This window comes from Pelophylax lessonae (assembly GCF_965119305.1).
Source record: "Pelophylax lessonae genome assembly, chromosome: 4".
Classification (NCBI taxonomy): domain Eukaryota; kingdom Metazoa; phylum Chordata; class Amphibia; order Anura; family Ranidae; genus Pelophylax; species Pelophylax lessonae.
Genome location: NC_138771.1, coordinates 91,239,186 through 91,262,384, shown reverse-complemented (window position 1 = coordinate 91,262,384; position 23,199 = coordinate 91,239,186). Strand labels below are relative to the sequence as shown.

The window sequence follows — 23,199 nt, the reverse complement described above, 5'->3', positions numbered from 1 at the left end:
TAAGGTGGATGTCCTTGCATCTTCGGATGCGGCGCTTGGCCGCAAAGTTATGCAGGCTGCGGTTGCAGAGGCTTCCGCTTCTTGAGGGTGTATTTTTTTCCTGGTGGCGAGCTCCTGTTTTTACCTAGTTGGCTATGTTTAGCCTTGTTGGGAATTCTACGTATTGCTGTGTTTTTCCCACCCATCATGTTGACACTGCTTTGGGACATCCCGATGGTCTAGAAGACATGGAGCTGTGTCCGTCGAACGAAAGAGAAAACTGGATTTTTGTCTTACCGTAAAATCCTTTTCTCTGAGGTCCACTGACAGACACAGCACCCGCCCCTCTGTTGGGTTGAGTTATGTGTTCTTCTGACACTGATTGTTACAAACTGAAGTCCTATAGCAGGAAGTGATGATATACCCTCTGGGACTGCCTCAGGGGCGTAACCAAAAAGGTTTTTCCGCCTAGTCCTACTCCTGAAGAGAGAGCAGCATAAGCCCAAAGGTCTAGAAGACATGGTGATGTGTCCGTCAGTGAACCTCAGAGAAAAGGATTTTACGGTAAGACAAAAATCCATTTTTTTGCGTGTACATGATTGGACAATGGAAAGCAGAGCTTCATCCTCTTTACTAAGCTCTGGGGAAGAATTTCTTGCAAAGTACAATTTTCCATACAAAGTGAACAGCCTATTTGTCTTTAGTAAATCAACCCCAGTTGCTTTGATCTGACAGAACAGGTAGCCGATTCCCAGGGATATTTAGTAGTAGCCCTATTATTAGAACTACGGAACTAAACACAACATAATCAGACTATCATATAACATTGACAGCCAACAATGAATTTTCCCACATCACAGCACAAACTATATGTCACCTGTACACACCTATACAAACACTAGACAATCTGTCAGTATTTATCACATTAACCACATCAAAATCTCAAAAAGAACATCTAGAGCATGTAACACTAATAACACTCCCAATGACGTACTACATTTAGCTATAGTATAAAAGATCAATAAATCAGGTTTTTATTTCATCTGGCATTGCTTCTGAAGTGGTCCTTTTCATCATAATGTTATTGGTGTGATTATCTTTGTGGGTACAGGACAAACAGGCAAAGCAGTACACCCCATCAATTCTGCTGACATTAGTATGTTATTATTATGTTTATACCGATTATTAAAGGTGAGATAAACATGCAACGGATTGACCTATAATCTGTTATTAAACACATAGGGGGGATTTACTAAAACTGGAGCACTCAGAATTGGTGCGGCTGTACATTGTAGCCAATCAGCTTCTAACTTCAATAAAACCTGAACGCTGACTGATTACTATGCAGAGCTGCAGCAGATTTCGACCAGAACCAGTTTACCTCAGGGCCCCCTCAAACTGTGCGTTGCCTTAACCTCCCTGGCCGTAATCCCGAGTGTGGCTCGGGGTTAATTTTCAGTACCAAAAGCAGTAACCCCAAGCCACACTCAGGATTACCCTGTAGTTAAACTTACCTTGTCCCTACAATCTCCTGATGTCCTCTGGCTGATGCCGTTGTTCTATCAGAATACCGCTACCTATCAGATTCTGCAACCGAAATTGACGCAGAGAAAACTTACTGCGCATGCGCCATGCGTTCCAACATAGGCACTATGCATTCCAATAGCTTTCCTAATGTGACATAACATGAAGCAGCAGCAGATATGTTCTTACAACCAAGCAACTCTTAAATTTCAGACTTATTTTTGCAGTAAACTCACCTTTTATACAGAAATAGACTATTTCACCGCGACCCAGGGAAATAGTCTATTTAACTATATAATCAGTTTGTCGCTGAGCAGTGCGGGGTGTACCAAGATGGATGTCGCCACCTTCTACCCGCAGATTACTTGCTATATTTACTATATTACAATATTAATAGAAATGTAATGCTGTTATTCAGTCTATAAGGTCAGTTTACTGGTAAAATAAATCTAAAATTCAAGACTTGTGTGGGCGTAAGAAGATGTCTGCAGCTGCTTCATTTTCTGTCACATTAGGAAAGCTATTGAAACACATAGCGGCCATGTTGGACAGCATGGCGCATGTGCAGTAAGTTTTTCTTTCCGAAGGTCACTTCCGGTTGCAGAATCTGATAGGTAGCGGTATTCTGATAGAACGCCGGCATCCGTCTTCTGGGTTCTCTTCCCTGTGAGCGCCGCGATGCAGGGGGGCAGAACCGGGCAGAAAATTTAAAAAAAATACACAAAACATGACATGATATATTGTAATCTGTTAGGTTTACATTACTGTATCAAACAATTTTACCTTAGTTTTGTCCCTAGTGCTTTGTCCAATGCCCTGCCTTCACTTTTACTGTTTTATTCCTTTTATTTTTATTATTAATTTAATTTATTAATAATTTTTATTCACTTTTACTGTTTTATTACTAAGAATTACAGGCCTTCAATATAAAACAACAGGTTTCCATGCAAAACAATGTACCGCTTTGACATTCAAAAATACTGACATAATCAGACCGCCAGGGAGGTTAATGCACATGTGTTCATATGAGTTATTTCTGTGTTAGGTTAAGGCATCCTATTAATTTGTATCAGCTGACAATGCACCAGAATGCATAGAATATCCAGCCTGCAGCATTTTTATGCGTGATAATTTATTACCATGCCTTGTGATATGCTGCAATGCAGATGCATTTGCATTTGCAAGGTGCTTTGGGGTGCCGTTAAGAATGAATGCCACCACAGCACACCAATGTGCGTTGCTGCAATAGTGTGAATCCAGCCTTGTCTTGGTGGTAGGTGACTAGAGCTTCAAGGACCGCAGATCAGACTTTGGTTTTTTTATATTTTGGCATATAACTTGTACTTTCTGTGGACAATCAGTAAGATAAAACACTTTAATTCCTTAATAAATATAATTATATATATATGAGAATATATAATGGAGAAAAGCTGGATGCACTAAGCAGTGCACAAGCAGGTTCAGAGACGGAAGTGCAAAAGAGCACTTTCCGTAATCCTCAACTCTAGCTGACATGCTATCAACTTACATAGTAGCCGTTTCTTCATTTTTTGCTCTAGTTAGATGGTATCTAAGTTCCCAGTTTCGTATTGTCGCCTGTAGCATACCCCCAGCCAAAAATGTTGCATGTCCACATTATCTGACCCTCATTTCTCTATTACATCTGCAGTTTCTGACTGTTCTTTTAAATCTTATGAGCAGCCCTTTAGTTCATAAGGTGACAACCACTGCCCTAGATATGACCTTTTCATTTTAAAAAGGGAACTAAATTTTTTTTATCATAAATAAAAAAATAGAACCAGACTTTTCCTGTTTCTAAGACCATGCTGTAATGATGTGGTTTTTGGTTCCCTCTAGGAGCATGCAGTTACCATGCCCTGCACCTGGGTAATGGCCTGTGCCTATGCACCATCTGGCTGTGCCATTGCATGTGGGTAAGTCGTCATACCTGGTGCTATTCTAAATAACATGTTTACATATTTGTATTTCCTGGATAAAATGTGATTCTACAGAATATAGTATCAGCATGACACATGGATATTTGAGGTCCAGGACATCTTGAAAACCCCACGGAGACCCTGAGCTAGTGTAATACTTTTAACATGCTCCTACAATTTGGATTCTTACCCAAAAAAGAACCACATTGAAATGTATAAAATTATTTGGATGTCTGGGTCAACTTATTGTAATTTCTATATTGATTTGTAGTCACCTCTTGATTTTTGTTATGATGCTGAATTCTATTAAAGAAGATGTACCCTTTAAGTAATACATGCACTGTTTTATCATCGCTAGCCCTACAGATGCCATCCCTCTTGCTATTTACACCCGTCATGTGGAAATTTTCTTCAGCACTGACCATGCCTACACATTACACCTTCATAGACTTGCATAAGGTCATACATTAAGGCTCTGTTCACATGTAGGCGTTTTGGGGGCGTTTTTCTGCTCTAGGATCAGCTCTCAAAACGCCCAACAAGACAAATCCTATTCATTTCAATGGCCCCTGTTTACATCTGAGCGTTTTGACGCCGTGAGCAAAACGCCCAATGCTCAAAAAAGTACATGAGCTTCTTTTTGGGCAGACTACAGGCGTTTTCCATTGGTCTCTATTCAATCTAAAAACGCCTGCACAAAAAACGCCTGTAAAAACGCCTGTAAAACGCCTGCAAACACACCTGAAAAAACGCCCATAAAAACGCCTGTAATAGCAACGCCAAGATGTGAACGTAGCCTAAATGTCTCTAGTCTTGGAGTATAGGCACATACACTCTTTGATAAATGATCAATTTATTTTCTAATCATTCTCTACTGATAGGAAAAATCGATCTATAGTCAACAATCCATCCAACTAGATGTGGATTTTGTTCAATATTTAGGATGTGACCTTAAGTTATTAATTGTGTTAATTGAATTCAACTGACTGTATTGATGGGGGAATTTAGCAATTTTCTTTCCTTCCACCCATAGTAGGAGGGGAGAAAATGTCATAATCTATGGCCTGCCTTATACATATTATTGTTGAATTTGTTGTGTGGTCTCTCACTCCCTGTGTTTGTTTCATACAGGGGTCTGGACAATAAGTGCTCTGTGTACCCTCTGACGTTTGATAAGAATGAAAACATGGCTGCCAAAAAGAAGTCAGTGGCTATGCATACCAACTACCTGTCTGCTTGCAGCTTTACTAACTCGGATATGCAGGTAAAGACATTGGTCAGCAGGTGAAGGATGAAATGTGATTGGTTACCAGTTCTCTTTCTCCATCTTAGCAGCTTAAAGTGAGTGTATTTTTGTTTTGGATACAGTGGGAAATGGTTAGCATCTCAGGTTTTTATTGCTGTCTGCACCCAACCAGACATTCACCCTCTCTATGTCTTAATGACCACTGTCACAGAACAGAAAGTAATGGGAAATCCAATGTTTTCTCTTCAATTGACTTCCCCTGAATTGTTATCCTTGTGATCACACAGGAGGTTAAGTGCCAGTTCACACTGAAGCGGCACGACTTCGGGGGCGACCTGTGAAGTCGCGTGCACCGCGACTTCAACACGACTTGCGCGGACTTCATAAAATGAATGTCTATGCAAGTCGCTCCAGGTCGCCCCGAAGTAGTACAGGACCCTTTTCCTAAGTCGGAGCGACTTGTGTCGCTCCTATTAGAACGGTTCCTGTAGCAGTCAATGGACCGCGACGGTGCGTGACTTGTCAGGCTGACCAAGTCGTACTAGTGTGAATGGAGACTTAAACAAATATTTCCAAAAGAAACAAGCAGCAAATTAAAATCTAGAAATGTTTCCAACCCTTTCCCTCCCTGGCCAAAATAATAAAAATTAAATAAGGGGGGGTTTACGCAGATTGCAAAAAAAAAAAAAAATCCCCACTCAACTAAGAAAAACTCCATGCTAAAAAATTGGAGATATTTACCCTTTTTCTTGTTCTGGTGATGGGGACCAGGGGACAGAATTGATGAAAACTTTGTCCTTTGGTGACCTAGACAGCAAAACCTTACAGAACTTCAAACCATGCCTTACAATGTCCAAAATAAAAAGAAAATGTTCTGGCTAGAATTTGGTTTGAATAAATATGATCTGCTCTGATTTCAAGTGGATGGGTACAAATGTTTTTGTAGTGGTTAAGGGCTCCATCTTTTTGGGTCATGTCTAGCTGGGCAGTTGAGCACACCAAAGAGATGCAGCTTGTATGTGTGCTTAGAATCCTGTTGATATTGTCTTGCATAAGGTACCACTTTCTAGACTGTCAATTATTGGAGCACCCTAGACTTTCTGTGCTTAGACCCTGCGTCATATGTCATATTTAAAGAGCATATTGTTGTATTGTCTCGGAAGTGAGAGAAATCTTGCCAGCGGTGACACAAGAAGCAAAAAAAATCTGACAGAGTTTATTTTTTTCCCACTGTACAAATAAATTTGGTTCCCCTTTAATCCTTTGTCACTGAAATAAGGCTTAAGGTGGAGCAGAACTGCTAACATGGGGCCGGCTCAATGGCAGAATTTTCTGAAGCTCATGGTCACTTCAGCGACCATGAACTTACACCTAAGTAGTGCCTAATAACTTGTCTTTTTTTGGACGAAGCGTGTGTCACACATGCGGAATGTGTTAATGTCATTGGCGCGAAGGCGGTGCGTTCCACCCTGCTTTCCACGCATTAGCCCTGCTCACTTCCAGCTGTCATCTCAGAGTTCCGGACGCCGCAAAGGCGGTGGGAAAAGTCGCATCAGCGACTGCTGAAGCGCCGCTTGGAGGATATCTGATGACCGCTCCCTGGGTAAGGTGTCAGCTACAAGTGGTGGTAAGGAACTCACATATTGAGCATGAAATGAACTGCCTATTGGCGGGGAAACCCAGGATCACTATCACTGGTTACTATTTATGGTGAACCCTGCCCCAATGAAGTAGCCAAGTTCACAATCCCATGGAGAACTGGAAGTCAGTCTGGGGCTTACTCTATTGAAAAGCAACTGTCTGCACACTACAGCTGAGGAAATCTTTGAGTTGGACTTGGAGACATACTATTATACTGGTCTATAGTATTGTTACTGGTTCTGGAACTCTATCTGAGTAAGTCAGTGTTATCTAAAATGTAGAGGACCTTGCTTTATATCCCTATGCATAGATAAAGACACTGCACTGTGAACTGGAGACTGCTGTACTGGCTTTAACTCTTGCCAATCTGAGTGGGACATGTCACCTTACTATCTGAAAACCTATTTCAGCAGTGTGGAGCTGCTTTATATGCGATTAATGAACCTCTTTCTGGCCAGAAATTAAGTGTTGATTTGAATATGTGATATACTCATCTAAAGGATGCAGAGCTTAAATTAATGATCATATAGGCCAGCTATTTCAGGTTTAGACATGGAGAGCATGGATGGACGCATAGGGCCCTTGCATGTGCTGGTTAAGTGACCGGTATTTTTATGTGTGGTACCACTGGGTGTTTTAAGGTTTTTGCTTGCTGTAATTTACAGCTGGAATTTATGTGTTAGCAAGGCTGGCCCAAGACATTGTGCTTCCTGGGTCCAAGAATGAAATGCTGCCCACCCCAACAAAACAAAAAAAAAATGACGTCCATCAAAGGGCGTGAGCAGAAGAGCAGAAGAAGGTGGGCTGGGCACCAGGCCAGCCGCATGTACTCCTCCAGTTCCACCCAATAGAAATGCAACCTGCTGCTGCCGGAGCCGGTAGGAAAGGGACCTTTGCTCTCTGTCTCCCGTGGGTACCCCGCCCTAGCAGTACCCACACCTGAGCTTATTATGTGTGCTCGGGTGTTTACCAGCCAGTGTTAAGACTGTGTGTGAGCACCCTCGCGCCTGGCAACAATGGGTATGTGTGTTGAGGGCAGCAGGGTGGCCTTTTTACAGGGCAGTTGTCACACACAAAACTGCTGGAAAAAAAATCTTGGGCATCAGTTTGCTGCCCCTCTCAAAGTGCTGCCTGGGTCCAATGGACCCAGCGGGACCAATGGTAGGGCCGGCCCTGTGTGTTAGCTTATTTTTCAATAAAAGTAATTTTGCATTTATATTGGTATTGAGTTTCAACTGCAACTTTTCTGTTGGATTTTCCTGTCGCACGACTGGACCCCAACCCATTTTTTCTCGGTAATTATACTCAGCTCTGTGGATGTAAAATGGCAGCCAAGGGGCAGTTAAGTGAGGTGGCCAGCTCAGGAGGCACATGGGTGCACAGTCTATTTGCCCTTAGTAAATCAACTCCAAGTAGGAGGTAGCTTTACTAAAGGCAAATAGACTGTGCATGCTGCAGTTGCTCCTGAGCTTAGTAAATGAGGTGAAGCTTTACTTTGCAAAGAATGAGAGGAAAAGGAAAGGCTGTATAGGCCCCCTTTTCCTCATGGGAGAGTGGTGGGAAGGAGGTCAGGTTTAGGTCAGTAAGTATTTCTCTCCTTTTTTCCTCAGGGAAAAAAGGGGCGGGAAGAAGAGGGCTATCCTGTGGGAAACAGCTGGAGTGGGTGGTCACTTATCTATGCAGGAGTCAGAGCACCTATAGGGACAAAGCAGCTGTAGAAGCTTCTAGAGCTCTCTGGAGGCCCTATATAAGGAAGGAGATCGCCTCAGAGGGGCTCATTCGCCTTACCAGTGGAGTTCCCCATCCCTCCTCTTCCTTGTTGCGGCTGTTTTTATGTGGTGGGTCACCTTTGCGTTAGCAAAGGGGGACGGTTTTTACTGTATTGGTTGGAAGTGATGATTTTATCTGAAATATTTTTTTATGCAGCCTGAGCCGTGGTGGCTAGGTTGTTAAAAGTGTTGTATGTTTTGATTATCTATTTACAGTAAACCCCCTCCATTGCGGGGGTTACGTTCCAGACCCAGCCGCGAATAGTGAAAATCTGCGAAATAGAAAAACCCTATTAAAATGCATTGTAGGCAGGTTTTTTTACTGTCACTGTACGTGTAAAAGCATTTTAAGGTCTTTAACCACTTTACCACCGGAGGATTTTGCTGTCTTCCGTCCAGGCCACTTTTTGCGATTCGGCGCTGTGCGACTTTAACTGACAATTGCGCGGTCGTGCGACGCCGTACCCAAACGAAATTTACGTCCTTTTTTTCCCACAAACAGAGCTTTCTTTTGGTGGTATTTGATCACCTGTGCGATTTTTACTTTTTGCGCTATAAACAAAAAAAGAGCGTTTATTTTGAAAAAATAACAATATTTTTCACATTTTTTTATATGAAATTCCCCCCCAAAAAAATGTAAAAATCCAATTTTTTTTTAATTTTTGGCCAATTTGTTTTATGCTACATATGTTTAGTAAAAAAAATCGCAATAAGCGTATTTTGATTGGTTTGCGCAAAAGTTATTGCGTTTACTAACTAAGGGAAAGATTTCTGTCATTTTTGGTGTTTTTTTTTTAACGCGTAATGGCGGCGATCTGCGATTTTTTTTGAGGGATTGCAACATTGCGGCGGACAGATCGGACCCTTGACTGACATTTTTGACACTTTTGGGGGTACCAGTGACATTTCTACAGTAATCAGTGCTATACATATGCACTGTTACTGTAAAAATGACACTGGCAGGGAAGGGGTTAATTTTATTGGAGAGGGAGGGGTTAATGTATGCCTGGTGCTTACTAACGTGTGTGGGGGGAGGTGACTGTGTGACAGAAGGACAGATCGGATGTCCAGCTATGCTGAACACTCCGATCTGTCAGTCCCTGTCACTATGGTGTAAACACAGCGGGCGGATCTCCAGACTCGATCCCCGACGATCGGGGCAGAGCAGCGGCAATCGCCGCTGCTCCTCCCCTGGCCCGACTCCCGCTGTGAATGAACACAGCAGGAGCGAGCCTCCGGCGGCGCGCGAGCGCCGCCCACAAGGGGCGGAGTCCAGCGACGTAGGTCTACGTCGCTGGACGGGATCGCGGCACTTTGCCGCAGTACGCTCCATGTGAGCGGGGCTAAAGTGGTTAAACACACTTTTAAAACAATTGAAACTGATTTAAACACAAAAATATTTCATTTTTAATGATTTATATAGTAAAATAACATTACAAAAAAAAACAGCGATATACCGGGACCGCAAAAACTGAAAGGGTTTACTGTATTAAAGTTTTTAAAACCAATAATAAATGGCCGCAGCCAATTATTTTCCAAAATTACAGGTGTCTGCCCTTTTAATTTTAGTTACGTAAGTAGAATAAGAAATCCTGCTACTATCCCATACCCAATCACATGCAAGGAAAATAGAAAGAAACACATTTTTTTTTGTTTGCCTGCACATGTTTGGATGATGGAAGTCAGCAGATCTCTCCCTCATTTACTAAATTCTAGAGCAACTGCACTTACAAAGTCTATTTGCCTTTAGTAATTCAACTCCAATGTGTACTGTGGTTTTGGGGATCAGATCATTTTCCCATGAATATAATCATTGTTTTGAGCGAAGTGGTGGAGATCTGATTGCAGCAATGTTTTTTTTTTTTTAATCTCCATATACCTGAGACAAGATCTCCCATGGTACGGCTGCACCGGCCTGAACTTGGCTCTTCCAGTTCTACAGAGCGTCAGAGCTATCTGTACAATGACATTTTTTTTTTGATCTCTAAAAACCATAATTAAAAATCAGCTACAGGACAGTATTGTAAACATTTCAGGAAACATACATACACAACTTAATTCCTGAAAATATGAGTCATAAAAACATGTTCAGTCTTGTTTTTAGAACCCCTTTTCAGTGCATTCCACTGTATCTGTATTCAGAAATTGTGCTTTGAATTCCCAGTGACAGTTCATACCTGTACAGAATTCTTCTCTAAGGCTTATCACATCATAATATATATTTTCATTATTTTGTTTACTTATCCAAAGATTATTGGGATTATTAAATGGTTATATCAATTTATCAATAGGACAGAAAACAGGAGCATGATGGCAGTCTACAACATTTCACAATGTGGCTTATTAATGCAAAGAAGCAATGAGAATACATTTAGAACAGCCATTATCAGAGTTTAGGGTCCATTCACATCTATAGTGATGCAGTGACATGTGATATGTGCTCAGTGCGCTGTGGTGCCACTTATGGTAAAAGGCATCCCAACGTACCTTCAACATTCATATGCACCACACCATAATTCAGCACAGTGCATTTCAGTGCACTGTGTTCTGGTGTGAATGAGGAAAACATATACTGATGCAAACTGCATTATAAAAAAAAAAATAACATAGTAGACAGAACCCATAGATACAACAATTAATTTATTCTGTCAGTCAGATGAATTCTGATTGGTTGCTGGAATTACTTCCTAAGTGCAGCCAAAATAAAAAAAACTGAAAAAACAGCATATAATCAGGGACATCAATTCAGGGCCAGTGCAAGGATTTTTGCAAATAATAAGCAAAATAAAAATTGCCGCCCCCCCCCCCCCATATGCTCTCCCACCCCCCATCCTAAGTTGCTGAAGGGGTTAAAACCAGTGGCGGCTGGTGCTCCATCGGTCGGGGAGGGCGGCAGATGGACCTGGCCACGCCCCCCCCTCCCCCATCACTCCAGAGTCCAGTCCACACCATATCTCCCCCCTGGGCGCCAGTTCACTTACCTTGTTCCTCTGGACGGTGACGGCTTCCCCGTCAGTCTCCTCCATATCCACTCTCGGCGGCCGTCTTCTCCCTCCTCCTCCACCAGTAGGATGCCTTCTCCTTTGTCCAATTGGGAAACAGGTGTCAGGACCTGCTTCCTGATTGGCCGGGAGGAGAATCAGTGTGGCAATAGCAAATATTCATTCGCTATCGTCGCACAACTGGGTGCGCTCAGGGCGCAGTGCTCTGCGCCCCGAGCCCACCCTTTTTTGAAGCCTATTACAGCCTCTGGCTCTAATCACGTGTTTCAAAAAAAACAAAACCCTTATTGGAATCCATGCATCCGGCGTCCTGCATGTAGATTAGGGGGCTGGATGCATGGATAGGGGGGGCAGCGCCCCCGTGCCCCTAATGGACGGGCTGGCCGCCAATAGTTAAGACGCCTTCAGCGACTCACGGTAAGTCACTTACCTCAGGTCGGGCTCCTCCATAATTCCATGTATTCATCACATCAAAAAAATATAAACAACAGCCGAGTTGTTGATAGCCGTAATCTTGGAAATAATGATGACCTTAATTATTTCCCCCGTATCTCCCTGTATGCTAGACATTAAATAGAAGTGTCTGTTCATAATTTTTTTTTTTTTTTTTTTTAGCATATACTAGGTTAGTGCTCTCTAATGAGGGAAAAGAAGAGAGAATAACGTACAGAAAAAAAAAGTACCAAATACCTGTTACTGGGTTTTTGCAATAAATTAGTATGTAGCTTATTGGAAGAAACCTTTGGTAGGTAATCTGTGTTATTTGTTGTCTTGTGGACAAGATCAAAGTCATAAGCTTTATTTTTTAAAATTCTGTTTACTTTCTTAGCATACGCTGTTACAATGACATCATTGTTATAGACACATTTCCTATATGTCCTGTAGCTTTGGGCACACTGACAATACTGTCATGTGACTGCATCTGACTGTGTGCTTGTTCCACCAAGGCATGAGTTCTGTCACTTTACTTAAGGTTAAGCAATCTTGCCCTAAATTAAAAGCTAACTAGATCTTTCTGGTTTGGCTACATAACTAATGGAATAAATCCATTGATATAATTATAGTAGAACATTTAAGGTCTAATGGTGAACATCGATTTACACTCATCGGCCAATTTATTAGGTACACCTTGCTAGTACCGGATTGAACCCCCTTTTGCCTTCAGAACTGCTTTAATTCTTCTTGGCATAGATTTTAACTAGGTGTTGCTCATTCCTCAGAGATTTTGGTCCATACTGACATGACACCATCACGCTGTTGCTGCAGATTTGTTGTTTGCACATCCATGATCCATTCCAACACATCCCAAAGGTGAATTAATTAATTTGTGCTTAAATTATTAAAAACCCCAAATATTTATATGTGACATAATACTAAAGTGCCAATAGTGCTAATAAAGTAGTAATTATAATATAATATAATACTCATAGAAAAGAGAAAATATATAGATATAAAAAGTCCAGTGTGCAAAGTGCAACAAGCCAATAAACAAAGTCCAAAATGTAATCCTAAAGTGATCTGTGCTCCCAGAGAGAAGTGACCAGAGTGTCACAGTGGACAGCCAGCCGTGCACCCCCTTGTGAATGGGTGCTCACCTCAAATCCTTAAAAAGAGCGCATAGATTGTTATCCCAAAAAGATCATCCATCCATATCCTTCAGGGCTCCTCTCATTCACAGGAGTTGCAACGTCAATCAATGCAGTATATATGCAAACAAAAAGACTTGCAATAGTGTATGAAATCCTTAAACAATCAGCTTTTATTAAATAAAGGTGGATAAATCTCACTCACATTTGTAGGTGCAACACATGCACTTGGACAATAGCATCAAGTAAATGGTGGAAATCGTGGTGGTATAGTGGGAGAGACTGCACAGCGCCGCCGGTCTCCACAGCGTGCGCCGATAGCTGACAGCCTCACTTAGACAATAGTGTATCGCTCCATCCGTCCTTTCCCCTCCCCTACGCGTGACGACACAGGGATCACGTGTCTTCCTCAGGGGGATATGATTGGACGGTGGAGTGTGCATAGGTTTATATAGGAATGCTCGGCACCATTTTATTGTAGCCTCAATTAACATATCAAACTGCCTCATTCAGTACAACCACGGATTACTGGCCAAAATCACATCTATATATCCATAAATACCTAATTGAGAATATCAGCATAAGATATGGATATATAATAAAATTTAAAATAAGCATTGAACCAAAATTTATAATTTTAAAAGGACAGATAGGAGCCAGCTGTCGTTAATATCTCTCCCATATCACCACAATATATACCAACGATATACAATTTCTCAACACTGCCTCAACCATAATAAAAACGTACAAATTAAAATGCACCTATGCAAAACATCTTTATAAAAAAGGATACCATAAAAAATATCTTTATAAAAATGATACCATAAAAAATATGAGGAGACCTTTAAAAAATATATCATAAAATGTCATATATTTCACATAGAACTATATATCATAAAATATCCTATAATATCATTTCAAAAGGGGAAAAAAAGAAACACATTTAATAATTACTAATAAAACACCCAAGGTCAAATTCTTTATTAATACCCTCTGGATACAGAGAGCCCAGCTGGTGAATCCACCATGATTCCCTTTTGCTGAGCTCACGGACAAAATTACCCCCTCCAATGCTTTTTGGGGACCCAGTGGTCAGGATCTAAAAATCTCCGTTGTGTTATTCAGTGAATCTAGAGAAAAGGATTTTATGAGTACAAAATTCCTATTTATTGAAAAAAACTTTTACTTGTTAGAGTTGCATCTAATTTGGCTGAATGACCTACAAATTGATTATACTGTTTAGACTGTATAAACAGCTCATCCAAACACCAGAATGTACTGTTTATACATATATAGTTTACAAGGAGAGGCCACTGTTTTATATGATTAAAACTGACTATATGCCAATAATAATCCATCTACTTTACCCAGACGTTGGGTAGCTGATTTTTTGACAGACTAGGCCAGGCATATTTTTAAGTGTCTTAAAGCTCTTCCCATTTTGAGCGAGAATAGAAGTGGTTATAACCTTATATATATATATATATATATATTGTTAATAATGAAAAGCTATTTTTTGCTAGTATGGTACTGATTTCAGATCGTAGTCCTAGCTCACTTTAAAATAAATCACAAGATCCAAATTGCTATAGTCAGTAATAGCATGGCTTATACAGTACCTTGAAAAAGTATTCAAACCCCTTGAAATTTTCCACATTTTGTTATGTTACTAATAAAAATGTAAATGTATTTTATTGGGATTTTATGAGATGGACCAACACAAAGTGGCACATAATTGTGAAGTGGAAGGAAAATGATAAATGGTTTTCACATTTTTTACATTTTCTTCTACTTTGTAGAAACACCTTTCTCTGCAATTACAGCTGCAGGTCTTTTGGGGATGTCTCTACCAACTTTGCACATCTAGAGAGTAACACTTTTACCTGTTCTTCTTTGCAAAATAGCTCAAGCTCTGTCAGATTAAATGGAGAGCGTCTGTGAACAGCAATTTTCAAGTCTTGCCGCAGATTCTCAATTGGATTTAGGTCTGGACTTTGACTGGGCCATTCTAACACATGAATATGCTTTGATCTAAACCATTCCATTGTAGCTCTGGCTGTATGTTTAGGGTCATTGTCCTGCTGGAAGGTGAACATCCGCCCCAATCTCAAGTCTTTTGCAGACTCTAACAGGTTTTCTTCTTAGATTGCCCTATATTTGACTCCGTCCATCTTGCCATGAACTCTGACCAGCTTCCCTGTCCCTGCTAAAGAAAAGCATCCCCACAACATGATGCTGCCACCACCATGTTTCACGGTGGGAATGGTGTGTTCAGGGTGATGTGCAGTGTTAGTTTCCTGCCACACACAGCGTTTTTTTGCTTTTAGGCCAAAAAGTTCAATTTTGGTCTCATCTCACTGGAGCACCTTCTTCAACATGTTTGCTGTGTCCCCCACCTGGCTTCTTTCAAACTGCAAACAGAACTTCATATGGCTTTCTTTCAGAAATGGCTTTCTTCTTGCCATTCTTCCTTAAAGGCCAGATTTGTGGAGTGCACAACTATTAGTTGTCCTGTGGACAGATTCTCCCACCTGAGCTGTGGATCTCTGCAGCTCCTCCAGAGTTACCATGGGCCTCTTGGCTGCTTCTCTGATTAATACTCTCCTTGCCTTGCCTGTCAGTTTAGGTGGACGGCCATGTCTTGGCAGGTTTTAGTTGTGCCATACTCTTTACATTTTGGATGATGGATTGAACAGTGCTCTGTGAGATGTTCAAAGCTTGGGATATTCTTTTATAACCTAACTGATCTTGGCTGGCATAATCCCCCTCTCTGCTTAGAATACTCAATTTTATTTTGCCTAGTTCAGGAGTAGGACCTAGTCTATCTGCCAGGCTCTAGGTCCTGGCTTTTTTTCTATTTTTTTGCTGTTTGTTTTTGGATTTTTTCCTGTTTTTTTCCTGTGGGGATCTTAGAAACATAGAAACATAGAATGTGTCGGCAGATAAGAACCATTTGGCCCATCTAGTCTGCCCAATATATCTGAATCCTATGAATAGTCCCTGGCCCTATCTTGTATGAAGGAGAGCCTTATGCCTTATGCCTATCCCATGCATGCTTAAACTCCTTCACTGTATTTGCAGCTACCACTTCTGCAGGAAGGTTATTCCATGCATCCACTACTCTCTCAGTAAAGTAATACTTCCTCATATTACTTTTAAACCTTTGCCCCTCTAATTTAAAACAGTGTCCTCTTGTGGTAGTTTTTCTTCTTTTAAATATGCTCTCCTCCTTTACCGAGTTGATTCCCTTTATGTATTTAAAAGTTTCTATCATATCCCCTCTGTCTCTTCTTTCTTCCAAGCTATACATGTTAAGGTCCTTTAACCTTTCCTGGTAAGTTTTTTCCTGCAATCCATGTACTAGTTTAGTAGCTCTTCTCTGGACTCTCTCTAGAGTATCTATATCCTTCTGGAGATATGGCCTCCAGTACTGCGCACAATACTCCAAGTGAGGTCTCACCAGTGTTCTGTACAGCGGCATAAGCACTTCTCTCTTTCTACTGCTTATACCTCTCCCTATACATCCAAGCATTCTGCTGGCATTTCGTGCTGCTCTATTACATTGACTTCCCACCTTTAAGTCTTCTGAAATAATTACTCCTAAATCCCTTTCCTCAGATACTGAGGTCAGGACTGTGTCAAATATTCTATATTCTGCCCTTGGGTTTTTACGCCCCAGGTGCATTATCTTGCACTTATCCACATTAAATTTCAGTTGCCAGAGTTCTGACCATTCTTCTAGTTTTCCTAAATCCTTTTCCATTTGGCGTTTCCCTCCAGGAACATCAACCCTGTTACATATCTTTGTGTCATCAGCAAAAAGACAAACCTTACCTTCGAGGCCTTTTGCAATATCACTTATGAAGATATTAAACAAAATTGGTCCCAGTACAGATCCCTGAGGTACCCCACTGGTAACATGACCTTGTTCTGAATGTTCTCCATTGACTACAACCCTCTGTTGTCTGTCACTCAGCCACTGCCTAATCCACTCAACAATATGGGAGTCCATGCTCAATGACTGCAGTTTATTGATAAGTCTTCTATGTGGGACAGTGTCAAAAGCCTTACTAAAATCTAGATATGCAATGTCTACTGAACCTCCACCATCTATTATTTTAGTCACCCAGTCAAAAAAATCTATAAGATTTGTTTGACATGATCTCCCTGAAGTAAACCCATGTTGTTTTTCATCTTGCAATCCATGGGATTTAAGATGTTCCACAATCCTATCCTTTAATAGGGTTTCCATTAATTTGCCTACTATTGATGTCAGACTCACTGGTCTATAGTTGCTCGATTCCTCCCTACTACCTTTCTTGTGAATGGGCACGACATTTGCCAATTTCCAATCTTCCGGGACGACTCCTGTTACTAATGATTGGTTAAATAAATCTGTTAATGGTTTTGCCAGCTCACCACTAAGCTCTTTTAATAATTTTGGGTGTATCTCATCAGGACCCTGTGACTTATTTGTCTTCACTTTAGACAGCAATCTTAGAACCTCTTCCTCTGTAAAGACACATGCATCAAATGATTCATTAGTCATCCTTTCGAGTGGAGGTCCTTCTCCTTCTTTTTCTTCTGTAAAAACTGAACAGAAGTATTCATTAAGGCAGTCGGCTAGCCCTTTATTCTCTTCTACATACCTTCCGTCCTTTGTTTTTAATTTAGTTATTCCTTGTTTTAATTTCCTTTTTTCATTTATATATCTGAAGAATGTCTTATCCCCCTTTTTCATAGACTGAGCTAGTTTTTCTTCTGCCTGCGCTTTAGACGTTCTTATAACTTGCTTGGCCTCTTTCTGCCTAATCTTGTAGATTTCCTTATCTTCATTGCTCTGGGTTTTTTTATAATTACAAAATGCTAGCTTTTTATTTTTAATGATTTGGGCCACTTCTGCTGAGTACCACAGTGGTCTCTTCCTTTTTTTGCTTTTACTGACAAGTCTAATGCAATTTTCTGTTGCCTTCAATAATGCACCTTTTAAGTAGTCCCATTTCTCCTGGACTCCATGTAATCCGTTCCAGTCTGATAAGGACTCATTTATGACTAATTTCATTTTTGAAAAGTCTGTTTTTCTAAAATCTAAAACTTTTGTTTTTGTGTGGTGTGACTCTTTCACAGTTCTTATATTAAACCACACTGACTGGTGATCACTAGATCCCAAGGTTTCGCCTACAATGACATCATATACCGAATCCCCATTTGTGAATACCAAATCCAAAATGGCCTCCCTCCGGGTTGGCTCCTCAACCACTTGTTGCAGAGACAACCCCAGTAGGGAATTTAGAATATCTGTACTCCTGGTAGAACTTGCTATTTTGGTTTTCCAGTTTATATCTGGAAGATTGAAATCTCCCATAATGATAACTTCTCCTTTCATTGTCATTTTAGCTATTTCTTCAACTAGTAGATCATCTAGTTCTTTGACTTGACCAGGTGGTCTATATATCTAGCAACTGCTGGGCTGAGCGACGGGCTGGACTATTGAAGTTCCATTGGTCCCCTCAGCTTGGCCAGCGAGCGCACATTATAATATAAGAACTATTTTTATGTGTAGATAAAAGGGAAGAAATCAATTTTGGAACATGTAACTTGTTATTAATTTTTGTAATGTATTTGTATATATATTTTTTCTTCTTCTCTCAGTAGAAGTATTGTGATTATTTGTCTTTTAGGTATGTTGGTTGAAGGTGTTCAAGCTGCATATGAAAGGCGTTTCTTGTAATTGGATTTGAGGTATGATAATTGCCTCTAGATTGGTCCCAGCTGACATGTTGCCTTCATATGCAGATCTTTCACCGACATCCTATTGTGTGGTTATGAGTAAGCGATCTTCAGAATCGTGAAACGCGTCAACCAGTCGCATGTCCCTGTGATGTACTGTCTGTATTAATCTTTGATGAGGAATTAAATACTTCGATTTTTATCAATTTCTGAGTGCGGTCAATTTCTCTTTTTGGCTGTGGACCTAGTCTCTCTGCCAGGCTCTAGGTCCTGGCTTTTTTTTTTCGATTTTTTTACTGTTTGTTTTTGGATTTCTTCCTGTTTTTTTCCTGTGGGGATCTTCTAGCATCTGCTGGGCTGAGGGACGGGCTGGACTATTGAAGTTCCAGTGGTCCCCTCAGCATGGCCAGCGAGCGCGCACAGACCGTAACTCCGCGCTCGGTCAGCTGCGACATAGCCCCACTGGAAGGGGGTTGGCCTGCGAGTTAATTGTCTTGCAAGGTCGCATACAACCAGGTCTTGGCCTGAGTTGCAGCGTTCCTTCTGGCTGACAGCTTCCCCACTTTGGTAGCGAGGAGGTCCTTGTCTAGGGAGTGTTACCCGGCCGCTTCCCTGCCCCCTACTCTTCTTCCCTGAATTTGGTATGGGGCACAGGTACTCTCTTGGGTGGTTGGTCGCTCCGGGGTTTCTCTCCATCCCCCCACCTCCCCCCTTTTCTCCTCCCTGGGTGGCATTGAGCTGGCTTACCTGCCCGTGCTCATGGGGGTGTGGCTAGTGCCAGGCTGTGGGTGCCCTTGGCCTTGATGCCTGCGGGCATGCTGTCCCCTCTTCACCCTCGGTGGGCTTGCTATGGCGTGGGTGGTCTTCTTTGGATCCCCTTTGGACAGCTGGGGGGTAGGTGGCCTATTATCTGCGGGTCTGAGTACCACATGGTCGGGCAGGCCCAAATTGTAGGCTGCGGCTTTGTGGCCTAGTAGCTGGACCTTGGATTGGGTGGCCTCAGTTGCGGTGACCGAAGCTGCCTTTGTATCCCGGGAAATCCGCCTCTCCTCTGTTCCTTGCGCTAGTTGCAGGTTTCCCGCGGATCGCGCTCCCGCGGCCGGGTGGCCGAAACTTTAGGCCGTGGCTTTTTGGCCTACTAGGCCTCCCCCTTTTGGTAAGGGGCCTCTGTGGGTGGGGGGGGGGGACAGGGTCCCAGGCAGGTTTAGCTGCTATGGTACTGTCGGGAATCAACCTTTTCTAGTGGAAACTGTAGGGGTAGCCCGTCTGCGGGTCTTCCAGCATCAGTGGCGAGGGGCCCTCCTTAGGTGGATCCGTATGCGGTCTCCTCTGCGGGCTTCCTCGAGAGGGCGCCCATGGAGGATCCTCTTGCTGGCTCCTGTCAGTAGCCCCCCCCCCCATTTTTTTGCGGGCAGTGGTGCTTAGGTGTTTTTTGTGGCTAAAGTGTTGGTCTGCGGATCAAACCTCCAAAAAGGCCCTGGCAAGCGCCTGTTCAGGGCTACCCTGGATGACATCATTAGGTGTCGGATGGGAGGGTAAGAGTACCTTTCTTCCACAGTCTGGGAAGGGAAAAGTGCCTCGTCTGCGGCGTGGGACTTCCTTTTCAGCCCATAAGAAGTTTTTCGTCCCTTAGGGACTTCAAAAAAGGTTCCAAGCCACTCATAGCTTCTTCAGGAGGTTTCTAGCGGCCTTGGTCTGACAGAGAGCAAGCTTCTCCAGACCTGCTGTCAAGGCCTCTTTGGCATTAAGGTTTGCCACCATCCATATCTGGGGTGGGGGGACGTTTTTGATGAATCCGGTGCTGTGGATCTCCTGGATCAGCGACCAGTGTGTCCACAAGGTGATTGTATCTGTTTCGAAGATAGATTTCCGTTCTTGTCCTCCAGAAGGGTTCCTTCCTTCCACTGTGCACCTGCCCCCGAATAGGCTGCAAGCTCTGTTGTGGGCAGGGCAGGACTTGTTGTCTGAGGGCGTGATCGTCTTGGTTCCAGTGTCAGAACGTTTTCAGGGGTTTTTTATTCATACCCTGTCATGGTTCCCAGGAAGGAGGGCAAATTCATCTGATTCTGGATTCAGTTCCTAAACCGTTTTATGCGGGTGCAATAATTCAGGATGGACGGTGGTGGCGTCTCTGCATCAAGGGGGTTCCCTGGCTTCTTTAGACATCAAAGGTGCTTACCCACACATTCCAATTTGCACTTGGCATCAGCGTTTCCTCCACTTCACTGTAAGAAAGGAGCACAGTCAATTTGTGGCGTTACCCTTCGATCTAGCCTCTCCTCCTCGGTTCTTCACAAAAGTGTTGGCCCCGATCTTAGCGTTGCTGCATCAGTGGGGGAATGCTGTGATGTTGGGGTACCTGGATAACCTTCTCTTGCGAACAGTGTCCCTGTCGGCTCTGACGGCCGATGTGGAAAATACCCTCTAGACTTTGGTCTGATTCTGTCCAAGAAATCGGTTTATCTGGGGCTGACTCTGGATTCAGCTCTAGCTGGAGTGTCCTCCCTCTGGAAAAGTTGCATTCTGTGATTCAACTGTTGCTAGCCCACACGTGGTCATCACTTCGGGCCTGCATGCGAGTGTTGGGCCTGATGGTGTCCACCCTCGAGGCAGTTCCGTTTGCACAGTTCTAGACGAGACTCCTTGAAAAGGAGATTCTGGTAAAATGGGACATGTGTCCCAAAGTCGCTGGACAAGATGATTTTCCTGAGGCGGGCGATAATGTGTTCTCTGGTCTGGTGGCTGCACTACTCGACCTTACTACAGATGCCCATCCATGTCTTTGAACTTCGAGTGATCAGGCTTTGCCTGGATCATTGGACAGAGCAGCTGTAGGGGTTCCTGGTGCGGATTCAGTTGCACAACGCCACGGCTGTAGCTTATGTGGATCACCAGGGAGGCACGAGTGTGCTAGAGGCCCTGGAGGTGTCCAGCATTCTCTGGTGGGCAGAATGGTGTTTTTCAGCCCTCTCTGCCGTGCACATTTCCGGCGTGGAAAATTGGCAGGCGGATTACCTCAGTCGTCAGGTGTTGGACCTTGCAGAATGGTCCCTCCATCCGGACGTGTTTCATCAGATTGGTCTGCGGTGGGGCATCCCCGAGATAGATCTGTTGGTGCCTCGGCTCAACTGAAAGATGCCGAGGTCCGTGGCTAGGTCGTGAGATCCTCTGACAGACGCCATGAATGTTCAGGTGGCTTCATGGAGCTGGTACCATCTGATTTACACCTTTGCTCCGCTCCAGCTTCTTTCACGACTTCTATGCAGGAATGGGACCAAAGATATTCCGGTCATTCTGGTGGCTTCGGACTGGCCTCGCCGGCCTTGGTACACCGACCTGGTGCAACTGGTCCCTGATGTCCCCTGGAGGCTTCCTCTTTGGGACGATCTGTTGTCTCAAGGGTCGATCTTCCGTCCTGTTTTACCGACGCTGGTTTTGACGGCCTGGCTGTTGATAGTCAGGTGCTGAAGGACAGGGGCTTGTCTGGCTCAGTGATTCTGACCATGTTGATGGCAAAGAAATCTACATCTCCAAAGCTTTATCATCCGATGCAGAAAGCAAACATTTCCTGGTGTGAGCTTCGAGGAGTCCATCCTCATTCCTTTTCAGTGGCTCAGGTTTTGGCCCTTTTTCAACGGCGTTGTGAAGTGATCAGAAACTGGCTTGAACACCGTGAAAGGCCAAGTGTCTGCCTTGGCAGTCTTTTTTTCAAAGACCCTTGGCTTCCCATTCATTGGTGCGTACATACCTTCAAGGAGTTTGTCATTTTTTTTTTTTAACAGAAGGAGTTTGTCATTTTTCTCTGCCTGTACGTTCTCCTTTGCCACCTTGGGATTTGAAGTGGGTTCTGTCGGTTCTTCAAAAAACCTCCCTTTGAAGACATACAGAAGATCCCTTTACTTAAGCTGTCACAAAGGTGACTTTTTTGGTGGCTATCACCTCTGCTCAGAGGGTGCCGGAGTTGGCCGCTTTGTCTTGTCTCTATCTGGTGGTTCACAGGGATCAAGTAGTCCTGCGACCATGGCCGTCGTTTCTCCCAAGGTTGTCTCTGATTTCCATTTGAATGAGGACTTTGTGCTGCTGTCCTTGTGTCACGGGCCGGCTCGTCCCAGGGAATTTGCCTTGCATACTCTGGGTGTTTTTCGAGCTATTCGGGTCTTTTTGGCAGGCACTGAGTCCTTTCGGAGGTCAGACTCGCTCTTTGTGATTACGGATGGGCCGCAGGAGGGGCTTCCTTCTTCCCCTGCTACTATTTCCAGATGGATCAGACAGACGGTGACCCAGGCTTAATCGCTTAAGAGTAGGGTTCCCCCTCTTCCTGTGATGGCACATTCTACTCGGGCACTTAGTGCTTCTTGGGCCTTCCGTCATCAGGAGTCAGTGGCGCGGGTGTGCATGTCAGCCCCTTGGTCGTTGGTGTGTACTTTTTCAAAGTTTTACAGAGTGGATGTTTTGGAATCTGCGGATGCCTCATTCAGCCACAATGTTTTGCAGGCTGTGATTTAGAGGGTCTGTTTTTCCCTCTTGAGGGTGTATTTCAGGTTGGGCTCCTGTTCTAGTTGAGCTACTATTAACTGGATTGGCTTGTGTTTAGCCTTGGGTTTGAATTTCCACCCCTCATGTTTGGCACTGCTTTGGGACGTCCCTATGGTGAAGAATATGGAGCTGTGTCTGTCAATGAACGGAAGAGAAAATAGGATTTTTGTACTCACCGTAAAATCCTTTTCTCTGATTTCACTGACAGACACAGCACCCACCACTCAAAGGAATTTTTTTTTGCTTCTG

The 23,199-nt window shown here is 43.1% G+C and overlaps 1 protein-coding gene across 1 annotated transcript in view; it reads left to right on the top strand.

Annotated features, from left to right (window-relative positions):
• The window catches only part of GNB5 (G protein subunit beta 5), a 109,020-nt gene that overhangs the window by 38,650 nt on the left and 47,171 nt on the right, over positions 1–23,199 (top strand). The window contains exons 4-5 of the mRNA XM_082256676.1: positions 3,361–3,437; positions 4,572–4,704. Coding sequence (XP_082112802.1) covers positions 3,361–3,437; positions 4,572–4,704 — 210 coding nt within the window. The remainder of the gene's footprint in view (positions 1–3,360; positions 3,438–4,571; positions 4,705–23,199) is intronic.